The sequence below is a fragment of the Folsomia candida genome, unplaced genomic scaffold (assembly GCF_002217175.1).
Source record: "Folsomia candida strain VU population unplaced genomic scaffold, ASM221717v1 Fcan01_Sc029, whole genome shotgun sequence".
Classification (NCBI taxonomy): Eukaryota; Metazoa; Arthropoda; class Collembola; order Entomobryomorpha; family Isotomidae; genus Folsomia; species Folsomia candida.
The window spans coordinates 891,025-908,383 of record NW_019091221.1 but is presented as its reverse complement, the minus strand read 5'-3'; the positions used below and the strand labels follow the sequence as shown (position 1 = coordinate 908,383).

The window sequence follows — 17,359 nt, the reverse complement described above, 5'->3', positions numbered from 1 at the left end:
TGGTGGTTGGAGTAGCTGTTTTTGTGACGGAATATAGGAAGAATCTTGGGGAAATATTGGTGAAGAAAGTAGGAAAGATCTGTAGAATTTGGAAAGTTTGTCGAAATGCGAGAGAAGAGAACTAATCAAGATCCAAAAGATGACCAAGTCACAATAGGACTCATGGTTGTTTATGTATATTAATGGATTAGCGATTAGAATTTGCAAAATCTTTTGTGAACTTCATCGAGTTTGTCTACTACTAAACGTACATACTTATTTCTAAAAAATTGATGCACAGTGTGTTTTACAATTCGTATTCGTTTATTCCTATAACTTTATTATGTTAAATAAAATAATGCGTGATAGCAGTATATAAATCATACAAATTATACAAATCATGTCCTAAGTTATTAAAATTATGTATGCAATTTTTTATGATCTCATGCATTTTTTAAATCCCTTTATAATTTTGAGCAAGCTTTTTGTATCATTGTCACAATGACCTTACAATTAAACATCTACGATGCAAGTTCTCCTACAATAAGCATTGTCATAGATTTGTGATAATTTTTCAAGATTATAAATAGCCAATCACTATTAGCCGGCCATTTTTAGGCAATCATTGTACGCTAATAATGATTGGTGAAATCACAAAAACCGAAGAATTTCCAAACACAAAAATAAAACACTGTGTTTTCAACCCATCAATGCATCCGAAATTATTTTTTAAAGTAAAAAATTAATTAATTAAGAGAATAATAGACACGTATAACAATTTTTTTCTAATCGAATGAAACCAATGAAGTGCGCAATTATTTTTCAAGAGTATGAATCCGACTACAGTGACTCGCCAGTGGGAAAAAATTGTAAAACTTCTTCCCGCAAAAATAGCATTCCTTTCCCTTCACCCCGACGTGCATCCGGGTCACGTGACTCGTCAAGTTTTCCTTGATTCTGCTTTGATATTCGCAATACTCGAAGGAGTACGTGGGCGCCTCATTTGTCGGATGGCTGGCTCTGATGTGATACTTCAACCCGTGAGAACTCCTTAGGATTTTGTCACAAATCGTACAGAAATATTTTTTCTGGTCGTGGTGATTCTTCACGTGGAACGAAATCCCTTGTTGCGAGTAGAAAATGAGTGGACATAAACGGCATGGAAACGCAGGTCGTTCAGCCTTCTTCATGTGAGTTCTCTGAAAACGGAGAGAAAATCAAATACCATAATTATGTGGACTCTAAGAAACCCGGTAACTAATTTATTATCAGGCGGAGTATCTATGTGACTCTACCGCATGGTAATTTATTTATTATTGCGTGGTAGACATTTTCTTACCAAACCGGTAATAACCCCGGTCGCGAAATTTGAAAATATTACCCGTTGGTAACTAATCTTGTACCATTTAATAATAAATTAATTACCATGCGGTAGATTCACATAGATACTCCCCTCGTAGTAACTTAGTTACCGGGTTTCTTAGAGTGTAGCTATTATGTGAAAAATTTCAGATATTCATAAATGGTTTGCCGTTTTTCATGTGAATAAGACCAAAGGGTGAAAAACTGTCCAGCCGAGTTGGCAACTCGGCTTGACCATGTTCCTTCTCTGTCCCCGAAATTTTGACCGCCCTGAGGTCTGAAACCAACTGAATTTTTTTCAAAGGGTAGTTTCTCTCAACATCCAAAATTACGACAACCCGACAAATTTTTCTTTTGAGTCGACAGCGTATGTATGTATTTACACTGTAATTAATTTTGAGACAAATCGTCCCCCTCGGAGGTGCTATACTGTTCTATTTTCTGGGTAACGATTACGGAGACATGTTACCACCAAATGGAGATAAGTAAAAAAAACTCGTGTACGAAACACATGTGACGTCCTAATTAAAAAAAACTTTAAATTGAAAATTTTATATGACCATAAAATGATTTTTTTAGAATAAAAGTATTGCATTTTTTAAATGGCGACGTCACACCTGTTTGGTACACGAGTTTTAGCTTATTTCCCAATGGTGATAAAACGTCTCGGTATTTTAATCACTACCCAATAATAGAGCAGTATGTATTGTATCTCGGTCGGGTGACGATTTGTCACCAAACTATTTAGAGTGTAGGTAGGTGTGCCGCTCGGCCGGATGCCAGCTCGTGAACAGGACTGAATACTCATACCTGTTCACTTTCATTCATGTCACTGATTATTATAGAAAATGAAAATAAATTTCCTCCGATTTGAATTCAAATGAGTGAAAGTTTCCATCATTTCAGATGAATGCCTTTAAATGAAAGGGTTTCTCACTTTTTTAATTTTTCACCCTATGTTTAATACATGGGGCGGAGTAAGAAATTAAGTCAGATTACGTGAAATGAGATGAGTTTGAAAGAAAGTGACTCAGTGTAAATGAAAATCTTTAGTAAGAAATCAGGATGAATGAGTTTTGAATCAAAAACATTTCTTTGAAGAGGTATTTAACTCATGACAGTGCAAACTGCATTTTTGTGTGAAACTCTTCCCACACGTGGCACACTTGAAGCGTTTCTCCGTCGTATGAGTAGCAATGTGTCTGTCAAGGTTTTGTTTTTGCGTGAATTCCTTCCCACAAAGGGTGCAAGGATATCGGACTGCATTTTGGGCGTGTTGCTGCTTAAAGTGATTTGCTAGGTTGACCTTATCTAGGAAGGTTTTCGGGCAGCCGGAAAAAGTGCAGGGGAGTCGTGGTCGTTCTTCTCTGGATTTGTGCCTTCTTTCCATGTGGCCTCGCAGCTCCCGAATCATGGCAAATTCTGCATTGCAAACTTTGCATCTTTGTTTTGCTTTATTGCTGTGAAAATTCTGCATGTGCGTGTAGAGGACGAGGCGATTCTTTAATTTTTTACTACAAATCTGTGTACATATAAAATAATCCGTTACAACCGCATGTAACCAAGGGGTGAAACCGGGAACTTTATAACATTTGTGAGGTGACATATGTATCAAATTTAACATATGGTGTCACTTAACAGTTAACAGCCATTTAACAAAATTCATGTTCTTTGAGGTCAAAACAAAGGTCACCATTGAATTCGGGGTTAAATTTTAGTTAAAATTGACATATCAGATATAACGTTTAATGACCTTTCACTGACCTCTAAGTGACCTTTATTTGACCTCTGAGGTCAAAATGGAGGTCACCATTAAAATCAGCCTTAAATTTCCTCTAAAATTGATATGTATCTGAAATTTGACCTTTAAATGATATTTCGTGACCTTTTGACCTTGAAGGGTGTGACCTATAGGGTCCATCTTCGAATTTTAGCCTTTGTTTGTATACGAGATATTTATGTTCCAAATTTCAAGTCAATATGTTGAACCGTTCTTGAGTTATCGCACGGACGGACGGACAGACGGACGGACGGACGGACATATCCATCTTATAAAGGGGTTTCACCCCTTCATAAATATTTAAGTTTCATGTAGTATATATGACACACACAGAAATTTGGTTATAATCATCACCAAAAAGTAAACGCACATGACCCTACCGGCACAGAGGTGGACGTCGCCGACGCGCGGTCGCCGCCGAAAAATTGGACTTCCTATTCCTTCAAAATTTCGACAGCGGAAAACTTAGCAAAAATTGGCCTTGCCGAAAATTTGTCGGCGTCGAGATATATTTACTGACAAATTTATCACTGGCCAGGTGTAATAGTTGTAACATTTATACCGAATCGGCGAAAATGTATAACCGGTAAAAATTTATTGTCAGTCGGTCACAACATTATCAGCATCGTGTACTTCTTGGTAATAATCGTAACCCAATGTGTGGGAGTGTATTTACAGGGTAGTTTAAATGTCAGGTTACAATGAAAACTTTTCAATTGGAAAAATTCGCAAATCTGCCTCAGTTATCGAAATTTTGCCTCTGAAATTCAATATTTCAAGAATTTTGTCATCAGTGTTCCATAAGTTTTGATAAAAATTAATAAAAATCTCAATCCTAAATAAATCTGTAACTAATGAAGATTTGCGGATTTGTCATTGAACAATTTTCCATTGTAACCTGATATTTAAACCACCCTGTATTTATTGATGAGTTTGATGTAAACTATTTTATTCACGTACTTACCTCACATTTAACTTGCGAGTTGGTCTCATGAGTGATGGCACGACGGTCGAGGTACTGCTTCTGTTCAAATATTTTTGAACACTTGACGCACTTCCAGCTCTTTTCAGTCGTGGGATTCATTCTTTTCGCTTGTAAGTAGAACCTCGGGGTAAAATTATTGTATGTTTCTACGGAGTACACACTCAGAGCAAAAAGTAAGCAAATTTGCTACCGGGCGGTGTCTATATATGACCTCACCGGTTTGGCAGCGATTTGCTACGAAATTGTAGTAAATTTGCTCCCACATTTTGTCTCACCGTAACAGCGCGGTAGGGAAATACTAGAACATAGTAACATATTTACTACAACTCTGTAGCAAATCGCTACCAAACCGGTGAGGTCATATATAGACACCGCGTTTAGCGATTTTGCTCTGAGTGCAGTAATTTTTAGACGAACTCACAATAAGTACGCACTTCCAAGGTTGAAAAGGTTTTTAGTCGATATTTGCCGTGGGATAAAAACGCCAATTGAAACTAATTATGTACTCATGGAAAAGATTCTAATCCAGAGGTGTCCTTGCTTAATTAAATAATAAATATTAACCGAGAAAGTTTTGTTGAAAATAATTTAAACCAGATAAACCGATCCACCTCTCAGCGTAGGGTTGACAATGTGTCTGAAAATTGAACAAGACGACCCTCTAACGAAAGAGTAAAAAGCACGGTATTCTTAATTTAGAAAGGTTAAATCCACGAATCTGGGTTCGACGTAAAAATTTTAGGTCTAAACGTACATATTTACATACTTATGTACATGTCCTGTCCTTAATCCGGTTGAAGTTATTTATAAAATGCTAAGGGTGATTAAGAAAGGCGTACATACATACATATCTATCTTATACATTATCATTTATCTACATTATAAGCTGGAAATGTTTGTCTGCAACGGAAGTGAAAGTAATTTTCCGTGACGGAAGTGAAAGTGGGGAAAGTTTCACTTTCGCTTCCAACCGACATTTGCAGCTAATAATATAGATACTACACAAAAATAATTCGGTGGAATTATGATCAATACCACTTAATTTTCACGAAAATTAAATAAGCCCGGCGGAAGACAGGCTTATACGCTAGTAACTTATACGAATATTTGTCAGTTATAGTTATAGTTATAGGTTGAAATCTGCAAGATGTTCATAATGTGAATTTCATATTTTTTTTTTCAAAAATGCAGAAATTCAGTATTTAAATTTTAAAAAGAATAAATTTTCCGATTTCGGTAGTATGAAAATATGTATTTATCTTTTACCTTATAGTTGATAGGTATGTACGTAAATTCCGCAGAACATGTATGTATGTAATACGTGGTTAAAAAACTGAAAACATGCACATAAAATATGTATGTTTTTCGACTTAAATTTTCTTCTGTATTTATGAAATATAATTTTGAGAAAACTTTAATTTCCGAATAAAGAAAAATATTTTTGAATAAAAAACTTATTTTAAAATACAAAATTAATTAATTCATAAGAATAATAAATAACAATTTTTTTCTAATCGAATGAAATCCATGAAATGCGCAATTATCTATTTTTCAAGAGTGTGAATCCGACTACAGTGACTGGCTGATAGGGCAAAATTGTAAAACTTCTTCTCACAAAAATAGCATTCCCTCCTCTTCACACCCACGTGCACCGTGCCACCTGGCTTGTCAAGTTTTCCTTGATTCTGTTTTGATATTCGCAATACTGGCAGAAGTAAGTCGGCGCCTCATTTGTGGCATGGTTGACTCTGATGTGATACCTCAACCCGTGAGCACTCCTTAGGTTTTTGCCACAAATCGTACAGAAATATTTTTTCTGCTCGTGGAAATTCTTCACTTGGAAGAAAATCCCTCGTTCTGAGTAGAAAGTCAGGGGACACAAGTGGCAAGGAAACACGGGTCGTTCAGCCTTCTTCATGTGAGTTCTCTGAAAACGGAGAGAAAATCAAATACCAGAATTAAACATGTACAAATGTGCTGTTTTCAACTTATTTCATTTTTCACCCTATGCTCAATACATGGGGCGAAGTAAGAAATGAAGTCGGATGACGTGAAATGAAATGAGTTTGAAAGAAAATGACTGAGAATGCGATGGTGTGAAGTGTAACCCTCGGATTTGGTTAAAGTTTTGAAATTATGTGGTCCATGTCGTTGACTTTGATCAAGGCGAGGAAATAATCTACAGTGTCGGACAGATGTCTACGTCCACATAGTCGCGTCAATTTCATTTTCAAATTGTCACTGAACTACTGAACCAATTTTCATCATTGATATATCAAATTCTCACAAATTTAACGTAATTTCATAGCACATTATTAGTTTTCCGCTAAAAAATTTATTTTAGGCCAGAGATGTATTTTAATTCAAAATGAAAACAATTGGATGGACAAAAATCAACGTCCAGTCAGAGAAAACATACAAAAAAAACTGTAATTTATAAGGAATGTTATAACAATTAATTTTTAATATTTGGTTGGGCCTCCGTTCGCTTTAAGGACGGCTTCAAGGCGTCGAGTCATAGAGTTTACCAAATTCTTGGTCACATCTTCAGAAATGGTTTCCCAAACTTCACGAATTCTGGATTTTAGGCCCGGAATTCCTGAAAAAGATTTTTTTCTTATTTCTCTTTCAATGTGGTCCCACAGATGCTCAATGGGATTCAAGTCTGGAGATTGGGGAGGCCATTCTAGCTTCGGAATTTTTTTTTCTTGAAGTATTCCATGGTGGACGTGGCAGAGTGTTTCGGATCGTTGTCTTGTTGGAAGGCAAATCGTCGTCCAAGTCCAAGTTTTCGAACAGATTCCTGGATATTACGGTCAAGTATTCCCTGGTACTTGTATTGGTCCATAATTCCGTCAACAAATTCCATTTTTCCTGCCCCACTTGAAGCCATGCATCCCCACACCATTACCGACCCGCCGCCGTGCTTAACTGTGGGGTTAAGATTTTTTGGATTCAATGCTTCTTTTGGATATCTCCACACTCTACGACGCCCATCTGACCCAAAGACATTGAACTTTGACTCGTCAGTCCATAAAATATGTCCCAGAATGTTTGTGGCTTGGAAATGTGGTCTCTGGCAAACTTCACTCGTTTGGTTGCATTCCTCGGTACAATAAGAGGCTTCCGGACTGCTCTGTGGGATTTCAAATTTCCCTTATTCAGTGTTCTTTGGATGGTCATAGGACTAACCTGTTTGCCGAACATCTCCTTGATCTCGGTAGATAGCTTTGGAGCACTAAGTGAGGGTGTAACGTTGACTTTGTTGAGCACGTGGCGTACTTCTGGGTGAGCCAAAATCGGTTTTCGACCACTTCTGACCTTGTTTTGGACTGAACCATTAGCTCTAAAGTTCTTAATGATTGTCTGGATGGTTGTCCTTGCTAATTTATACTTGGTCCCTATTTGTCTCTGCGACAGCCCCCCTTTTTGTCCACCCTTCCAGTCCTGAATGACAAGATCTCGAATAGCGATAGGAATTTCCTTGCGTGTCGACGCCATCATATTTTTCTGGAAGAAAATTATTTAAAAATTAATGCGGCATATGTTATTGATAGATTTATTAAGTTACCTGATTTTATAAATTGGAGAGATTTTTGTTGTTAACAATTAAGGTGAAGTGGACGTAGACTTTTGTCCGCTCAAATTTCATCCTCTCTCGCTCTGCACTATGATTCTCAGTTTTCCCAGAATTTTCAGAAATAACTCATATGTTTTATGAAATTACGTTAAATTTGTGAGAATTTGATATATCAATGATGAAAATTGGTTCAGTAGTTCAGTGACAATTTGAAAATGAAATTGACGCGACTATGTGGACGTAGACATCTGTCCGACACTGTATGTTGTAGAATTAAATTGGGGGATGGAATCTGTCTTTGTTATTTAACTAAGAGAGTGTGAGTGTGATTCTTGAATTTTGTATTTCTACTGACTTTTTTGCTGTTTTTTCTATTTTTTGCTGATTTTGAGATTTTGTGAAAATAATAAGAAAATTAATTTTTTCGCAGTGATTTAATCTTAAGTTTGTCATAAATCAAACTGCGTCACCAGTGAATCCAGTTTTCTGACTAGTTTTCAGACAGACGGATAGAGAGACAGACGGACAGAGAGACAGACGGACAAGAGGAATTCAATAGCTCTCATGCTACGCAGGGTGAGCTAATAATCATAATCATGATAATAATTATACTTCGTATCTGTTCCCTGATTGGCGGAGCAGAAATGTCAGCAGCCAATCAGAACGCAGGAGTGTCACAAAAAATTTCATGGGACCGACTTTTTGACATTATAATATAGATATATCCCTTGTTTGACCTCTGGGTTTGCATTCACCAAAATCTGGGCCTGTTGAACCATCTTTAACACGTAAAGTGACTGAATAAATCTAAAATAAATTAGGATCAGCAATACAAATTAGAATATATTCAAATTTGTAACGACGTGGGGGCCGTTACCGAGCGAGGGCCAATTCGTATCATAAGTACCTCTATTTCCGCTAGTGGTATCTACATATACGTGTTTGATACGCCCCTTATCGTTTGCGTGCAAGATAAGAATTTGCATAATAACTCGTTAAAATAATGCTACTCACGCTATTTTAAATACATCTTTTATATAAGCTAACTATTGTCGTGTCCTGGTCATGCAATATGAATTATTTTATACCAACTTGTATAAATGGAATTGCAGACAGGCATCACAAATAAATTATTCACAAATGTATGGAGAACAGAACTGCAAAATTAGAAATTCCTTATGATAATAAGCAATACTCCATTTGTCAGAACCAACTTGACAGAAAAATAATTTACTACATAGTATGTTGAAAAATATTTCTCTTTAAATTTTTATTTTGAATTATCTGAAACTAAGAGTTTAATCCTTCTTTGAGTAGTCCTCTTAGGTTTTCCGAACATAATGCAGCATCATATTTGGATTTTCATCTTATTCTTCGCAACCATACTAACATCGTGCTCCTGTGAAATTTGGAAAGACATATTTTTCGACGCTGACCTAACCTTCATACTTACCCCAGAGTGCAATGGAAGTAGTGATTTACCTCACCATCATAAACCCATTGTACGTAGCAATCCGTACACCCCTCAACGCTATGTCATTCTCTGTCGAACAAAATCCAAATTCAGATACGACAATGAACTTCTGCAAACATTTCACTATAGCTACAAGGAAAAAAGTGCAAGGAGTGAGGCCGTTTTCGTGTCGCTGAATGCCACCATGGGTTATAAGTGTGAGATGTTGTTAAAAAGTGTGACCGACATATTTCGACCAGAATATATTTTTTCAGAAAAAACGTCTCGCCACAAAGACGCAGCATGCCTTCGAAATCATGCTTACCTTCTGGCCTGGCTAAAGTGATTCTTTTTGATACTACAAACCTATTCATTCCCTGCTTGACATGTAAATCGGTAATTTTTTCACATTGGACAATGATCACCATGACAGGAATTCGAAAAGCTTGGGACGCCTGGAATTTGGATATGCATAAATATTCAGTGTTCATGTGGGGTTCAGAAAACGTGCAGTGTGGCTTGCTCCATCATGAATTTGCCGATGTGACGGATCTTGACGTCTGTGCGGTAGTGGAAATTGGGAATAAATATAATTTAACAATATTGGAGCCAACCCAGGGTTATTTTGGCGATTCAAATTTTGGGGTAATTGGAAATAAAGAGTTGGTCAAACTTCCGACCGAATACTTTTATAAAGTTAACTCTGAGTCAATCAACTACATGAGTGTAAGCTATCCTCCTTCACGACTAAATGGTATTGAGACATTTGTGGCTCCACTGGACTCCAAAAGTTGGATTTGCCTTTGGTTAATTGTTGCCTTGGTAGGTGTATTTATCACCTAACACAAACGAGACAAATATCTATACAAAGGGCGCCATTCTTCTGGATAATCTTATATTTGTGACTTGCATTCTTCTCGGTCAGGTGGGCAACAGTGCTGGAAAACCGTATCGGACCGGGTCAGTCGTACTTGTGCTCGTATTTTTCTGGTTATTTGGGAATTTCTTCCTCATGTCAAATTTCTACCAGGACTCGATGTATTCAAATTTGGCGGTTCTAAAACCGAATCCGCGACCAGGAGGGGTTTACGACCTTATCAATTGGGATGTACCCATTGTAGCGATGGATTATTTTTATGATTATAATTCCCGCTCGAAAAGATCTGTCCTGTTGGATTTCATTATTCCAGAATTAATCTCTAGATGGGACAAAGATTCGAAATTTTCAAAATTCTTGGCAACTCTCCGAGCAAAGTTTATAGCAAGCGAGGAGATCACGATGGGAAGCATCCAAAAGGGAAATTTCGTTAAGGGTAAATCAATGACCGTTCTATTTTGGGCTAAAAGTAAATTAGTTTCCATGGAAAGGGAAATAAAACTTAGAGGCAATTATCACATTGTGCGAAATAATGGCGACTCTCCATTCACTGTGGATGCATTCCACTGGATGTGTACAACTTTCCCTGATTCCATTTTTCAGAGAGAGACAGAGATTCAGGCTGATTCTCGCAGGTGTCACTACCCGCTCGCAGAAGGGGCGTATGAAACTCACCAGTCTTTGTCTCTCTCTGACAAACATTTTATGTTTGTCAGAGAACATTTTCTTACCAACGAGCATCTCATTTAATGTAATATGTAATGCATTCATATGCAACATATATTAAATAAAGATGCTGGTGGCATCTTTTAATTTGTTACCCCGGGTTTTCAACCACCTCGTGTTCAGATGATTTTCATCTTCACACGAGTTGGTTTGTTTTCCAAATTCTCCAGTTTTTTTTAAAGCAATAAAAAAGTGTGAGTTTTTTATAAATTAATAAAAAAAACTGTGCATCATGGAGTCTTACTCCTCCCACACGGATCAGCCACCAGTACCACCACCCCCACTTTCGCCCCCGCCACCACCGCCACCCCTTCTTTCGACCATGTCGTCGTCATCATCATCATCATCATCATCACCACCACCACCGGATACTACCCCACCCGCCCAAGGAATTCATGGTATGTATCCTTTTTTGTTGTATTTGGGGAGGGTGGGGTTCCTGGTACCACTCCCCCTGCCCTGTTGGGTAGGGGGTCGTCTTCTCCGCCAGTATGTTCCTCTACATACGGTGGTACCAGAAGAGAGGAACATGCTGGCTAAATTTGGTTTTTTAAACCATATTTTAACCTTTTTGGTTGTTTTTGCAGAAGATGCAGAAACCAGACGGAACGTGGAAGGTAATTTTTTAAATTATGTTTGAAAAATTAAAAAATATAGTAACAATGTTTGAAAAAAATTAAAATTGGTAAAATCATATAAAATTTGGTAAAATATAAGTATTTATATTAATGAAAATTCTATTAAATTTGGTAAACAATATCAGAGCGTGTTTAATTATTAACATTAATGAAAAATTTATTAAATTTGGCAAAAAATATCAGAGCGTGGATAATTATTTATATCCACTAAAATTTTATTAAAATTGGCAAAAAAATATCAGAGCGTGGTTAATTATTTATATCCACTAAAATTTGATTAAAATTGGCAAAAAAATTCAGAGCGTGGTTAATTATTTTATTAATGAAAATTTATTAAATTGTAAAAATATCAGAGCGTGGTTAATTATTTTTATTAATGAAAATTTTATTAAAGTTGGTAAAAAATATCAGAGCGTGGTTAATTATTTTTATTAATGAAAATTTTATTGAACTTGGTAAAAAATATCAGAGCGTGGTTAATTATTTTTATTAATGAAAATTTTATTAAACTTGGTAAAAAATATCAGAGCGTGGTTAATTATTTTTATTAATGAAAATTTTATTGAACTTGGTAAAAAATATCAGAGCGTGGTTAATTATTTTTATTAATGAAAATTTTATTAAACTTGTTAAAAAATATCAGAGCGTGGTTAATTATTTTTATTAATGAAAATTTTATTAAACTTGTTAAAAAATATCAGAGCGTGGTTAATTATTTTTATTAATGAAAATTTTATTAAACTTGGTAAAAAATATCAGAGGAATATAGGATAATTATTAAAATATTTCAAAGTATTAATAAATTATAAGAGTGCTAAATTATATTTTATAGTACGACTCTGCAATATTGGACTCTTGATTGCCCACCATGGCTGGACTTGTTCTAAAGATAAATCTGTGGCTGGATTAGTTAGCAAGATGGAGCAATACAGGATTTTGCACTCAATGAAGCAGACATTTCCAGGGTACAATCTTAAAGTTAATTTTAATGATAACAGCATCTGCACCAAATGTATCGAGTATTTTGGTCGGCGAAGAAGCGCTATGCTATGTTGTCATCCAAAACATAATGATAAGTATAGTGGTAAGTATGTGAAGTACATTACCGCGGAGCAATACTTTACCCAGTATAAGGAGATAGGTTTATTACCAAATCAAGCTATATGCAAGGACGTAAAATTTTGCCATGGTTATGCTGAAGAAATTCAAGAACAAGAGTCGGAAGACCCATTTGAAGAACCTGTCACCAAGAAGAAATTGGTCGATACGTTGACCAATATAAAACAGACAATCTCTCCTTCATCCCCTGCAATAACATTTAATAGAAGAAACCTCATCCAACAGGGTAACCTCGTCACAAGAGAACTTGAGCAAGTTGCCAAGACAATCACCACAGGATTTAAAGAAGTCGGATTGCCAATTGAAGAAGAAGATAAACAACAACTTCTACAAGATTCTGAAGATCTCAAGTGGATCATGAACAACTTAAAGTTGAGATTGCAAGGATGTTCTCAAGCCGAAAAAAAACAGCTTTTAACCCTGGTTCCGCCATCTTGGAGTATCAAGAAAACCAAAGACTTCTTCGACGTTGGACAGCGGTTGGTCCAGGGAAGTCGAAAACGTCGAACAGAAACCAACACCATTCTTCCTCCCGTAAAACCAAAATGTGGATTCAAAATTACTGATGAGACAAAATCCAGGATTAAGGACTTCTATTATCAAGATGATGTTTCTAGAGCCTGCCCAGGACAACAGGACTTCTTATCCATAAAGAACAAGGAAACAGGGAAACGAGAACATAAGCAGAAGCGGTATCTTTTAAGCAATCTGCGGGAGCTCTACGAAATTTTCAAGACCCACCACCCGGATTCGAAAATTGGGAAATCATCCTTTATGATTCTAAGGCCGCCAGAATGCATCTCGCTAACCAGCAAGGGATACCACAACGTTTGCGTATGTATTCATCATGAGAACGTCAAACTTTTGTTCCACGCTATCAAGATTTCTTCAATCAAGCCTTTAATTTCACAATTAGTTTGTGAAAACGGAGGCAAGGATTGCTACTACAGGAGATGTGCTCAGTGTAAAGGATCCACAACAAGATTCAAAACAACTTTAAGAGAAAATGACGTACTCAAGAACAACGAGTCAATATCGTACCGAAGATGGCTAACAACCGATGGGACCCAATACGTGACTCAAGAAAAGGATACCGAAGAATTCTTGGACTTTGCAACTTTAGAATTGGAGAAGATGATGAAACATCACTACATCAGCAAAGCTCAGCATGAATTTCTGGTGGATCTTCGCCAGAATCTCAAACCAGGTGAGATTGTCATATGGGGCGATTTTTCTGAAAATTATTCACCTGTCATCCAAAATGCTGTCCAGTCTGAGTATTTTTCCCATAAACAAATCACTCTCCACCCCTTCACGATATATTGGAACGTGAATCAAGAAGTCAAGATGAAGAGCATAACTGTCATTAGTGATTGTACCACTCATGACACAAACTCTTTCTACGCATTCCAGACCAAACTCGTACCAAAACTTGTTGCTGAGTTTGCTGCTGCCCAAATCAAGATTACCAAGATCTACTACGTTTCGGATGGATCTGCAGCCCAATATAAGAACCGAAAAAACTTCTGTAACTTATACCATCATCTAAAGGACTTCGGAATTATAGCTGAATGGAACTATGGAGCAACTGCTCATATGAAGGGACCTCAAGATGCTCAAGGAGGAATTGCGAAACGTCGAGCAAGAACTGCATCCCTACAAGGCACCAAGATTACAACAGCCTTAGAATTCTATAACTGGTGCAGTTCAAATATCAAAGGAATAGAATACATCTTCATCTCGGATTCCGAAATTCAGGAGATTATTGATGAAAAGGATTTAACTTCCCGGTACGAGACAATAAAAACAATTGCGGGGACTCAACAAGCTCATCGTATTGAAATTGCATCGGGAAAAATTCACCTTTACGAAGTTTCTCGGGACACCACGGTGATGGCTACGAAAATAATGGAATCCGAAGGCCAACCTCCCCTGGTCATCATCGATGAATGCTCTGTCAGCGATTGGGTTGTTTGTGTCTACGAGAAACAATGGTATGTCGCAATCATCGACGAAGTGGACCTCGCGGAACAGGAGGTGAAGGTGACATTTTGGAAACCCAACACCTCCAAATCCAAATCTGGAACTTCGTATATTTCTGAAAACGCTTCTTGTTACATCAAGATTGGACAGATTATTAAGAAGATTTTCCCATCAAGAGCATCAAGACGTGGAACGACCATCAACATCTCTATGGAGGAGCAGGAAGAAATAGGAAGACTCTTTCAACAATTTCAACGATAAATGTATAAACTTGTAAATAGTGTATATATGTAAATAGTAGGTTAATTTCTTAGTTTAGACCTTTATTTTATGCGGTGCTAGTATTAAGAAGTGATACCTCCTAGTCTCAAGAAAGAAGAAGGACGTGGTGGCGAAGATGGACTTCGAATGGTGGTATTGGTGGCTGACCTAATAATATTTTTTAATAAATTTATTTATTAAATCATATTATTAAATACTTTAAATGAATTATTCAAATTTACCCGATTCTTCGAATTTAAAATCATTTGGTAATTTAGTCATGATCGCAGATCGCATAATATAACTTTCATATGGCTTTCAATGACTGTTTTTAATTGGTAAGAATGTTAGTTTAATTATCCCGCGATAATTAAATTAACATCACCTTGGGTAAGGGTCCGAGGTTGTTGCTACCTCGCTGATGACTGGATTTTCCAGCAGGAAGTATTTGTAAGCAAATAATTCTTGGACTAAGCATAGTCGAAACCCTAAAATTGCTGATAGTGAAGGGAGCGGAGTGACCTCGAAGGAGAAAATTTTCACTCCTCCGCTCGCCCGCTTGAGAAAAAACAGGCTGCTACTGTGAACTTTGACCTCAAATATTTGACCTCCAAGTGTCCATTCAACGGAAAGATAAGTACCACGTCATTACTAATTTTTAGCTTGATTTTTTAACATTGGTCACTAAGCGTATCTCGTGTAGCTTGAAAAAAGGTTCCATTGTTAGTTGTAACATTTATACCGAAAATGTATATACAATAACTCGGTAAAAATGTATAACCAGTCGGTGACAAGTTGATCACGATCCCGTACTTTCTGATGATAATCGTAACCCAATATGTATATTATTCATGAGTTTGGTGTAAACTATTTTACATACAGATATTTACGTACGTACCTCACATTTAACTTGCGAGTTGGTCTCATGAGTGATGACATGACGGTCGAGATACTGCTTGCATACAAATATTTTTGAACAGTTGTCGCACTTCCAGTTCTTCTCAGTTGTCGTTGGCTTCATTCTTTTTCCTGGTAGAAACTCTGGGTAAATTCATATAATTCTATTATGTATCTACACTCTAAGAAACCCGGTAACTAAGTTATTACCAGGCGGTATATCTATGTGACTCTACCGCATTGTAATTAATTTATTATTGAGTAGCAGAAAATTAGTCAGCGACAGGTAATATTTTAAAATTTCGCGACCGGGGTTATTACCGGTTTGGTAACAAAATGTCTACCACGCAATAATAAATAAATTACCATGCGGTAGAGTCACATATATACTCCGCCTGGTAATAACTTATTTAACGGGTTTCTTAGTGTGTAGTAAAGTAATTTGAGACGAACTATTCACTCTAAGTAAGGTTGAACAGGTTTTTAGACTATCTTTGCTTCGGATAAAAACGCTAATTGAAGTTAATGACGTATGGGTAAAGATTCTGATCCACTAAATAATTTCTTAAATAATACATCAACATTCCTTAACCGAGAACGTATTGTTACCAATAGTAAAAACAGGTAAACTGATCGATCTACCTCTCAGCGTAAGGGTGAAAATGTGTCAGAAAATTGAACAAGACGACCCTCTTATGATCGAGTAGAAAAAAACACTGTTAAATTCGTTAAATTCTTTAATTTAGGAAGGTTAAATCCGACTCCGTTCCACGAATTTGGGTTCGAGGTAAAAATATTTTACTCCTAAACATATTTATCTACTTACTTGTCCATGCCGTAATGCGGTTGAAGTTATTTATAAAATGCGGATGGTGATTAAAAGAAAGGCATAAATATGTATGTAAATATCTGGCGTAAATACATACCTATCTATCTTATGCATCACCATTTGTAACTTATAAATACGAAATATTTGTCTGTAATAGGATATGTATATGGAGGTGTTTTTTTAAAATTTTAATGGGTTGGTAACTTTTGCAAGAGTAGCTTAGTCAAAATCATGGCTCGCTTCCCGTATTTCTAACAAAGCGTCTTCAATAATGTGCAATCGTGATTATTAAAATTCTTGAAAATTTTTTCATCCTCAAACGAAAGAGAGACGTTACGTAACCTAATTATTAATACCCATGTTTATGTATTTATATACGTAATTGCATGCTGAGCAAGAATAATCACGGGTATGTATATGCACAAAAAATTATATGTACAAGGATTTGCAATTTTCTCGGAGTTTGTAAAAATCTGAAAAATTTTCAACATGTGAATTTTATAATATTTTTAATTTCAAAAATTCAGTATTTAAAAAAGAACAAATTTTCTCATTTCTGTAGCACTTATTTTTACTTTGTCAAGAGTTACAAATTAGAAAGAGAGGATGAATTTTGTGAATTCTCCAAGTCTGGATTTTTTCATTTTTTCAAATCGAATAAACTGACACAATTTGTAGTATATAGCATAGAATTCATCTCCAAAGCAACCTTCAGAGACCTTGATTTTGATATTACCCGATTTATTTGATCTTATCTCTCCAAAGTGTGCATGACAGTAGAATGGCGGACCAATTCATTAAACTCGAAAAACCTCTTCCCACAGAAATAGCACTCGTTACTTCTCTCCCTCTCTTATTACACATCATCATTTAATGCCTTGCAGAGTTTT

The 17,359-nt window shown here is 36.4% G+C and overlaps 1 protein-coding gene and 1 long non-coding RNA gene across 5 annotated transcripts; both read right to left on the bottom strand.

Moving 5' to 3' along the window:
• Positions 1–289: 289 nt before the first annotated feature.
• LOC118438988 (zinc finger protein 28-like) lies at positions 290–4,718 on the bottom strand. 4 transcript variants are annotated; one of them, XR_004837178.1, is made up of 3 exons: positions 4,528–4,718; positions 4,086–4,266; positions 290–1,178 (listed from the first exon to the last, which is right to left on the bottom strand). XR_004837178.1 is itself a non-coding variant. In XM_035859976.1 (2 exons), exons 1-2 carry the CDS (start codon positions 4,203–4,205, stop codon positions 795–797), a joined length of 504 nt encoding a protein of 167 aa, XP_035715869.1. In that variant the 5' UTR covers positions 4,206–4,297; the 3' UTR covers positions 290–794. The 4 variants fall into 4 exon arrangements, 1 of the variants encoding a protein (XP_035715869.1); XR_004837177.1 differs by having other exon boundaries at positions 4,086–4,227; XR_004837179.1 differs by having other exon boundaries at positions 4,086–4,227; positions 4,541–4,718.
• A 927-nt stretch (positions 4,719–5,645) lies between these two features.
• On the bottom strand, positions 5,646–16,277 carry LOC118439028. Its single transcript, XR_004837199.1, has 3 exons — positions 16,094–16,277; positions 15,642–15,784; positions 5,646–6,033 (listed from the first exon to the last, which is right to left on the bottom strand). It is a non-coding gene; the product is annotated as an uncharacterized LOC118439028 (long non-coding RNA).
• Positions 16,278–17,359: the final 1,082 nt, after the last annotated feature.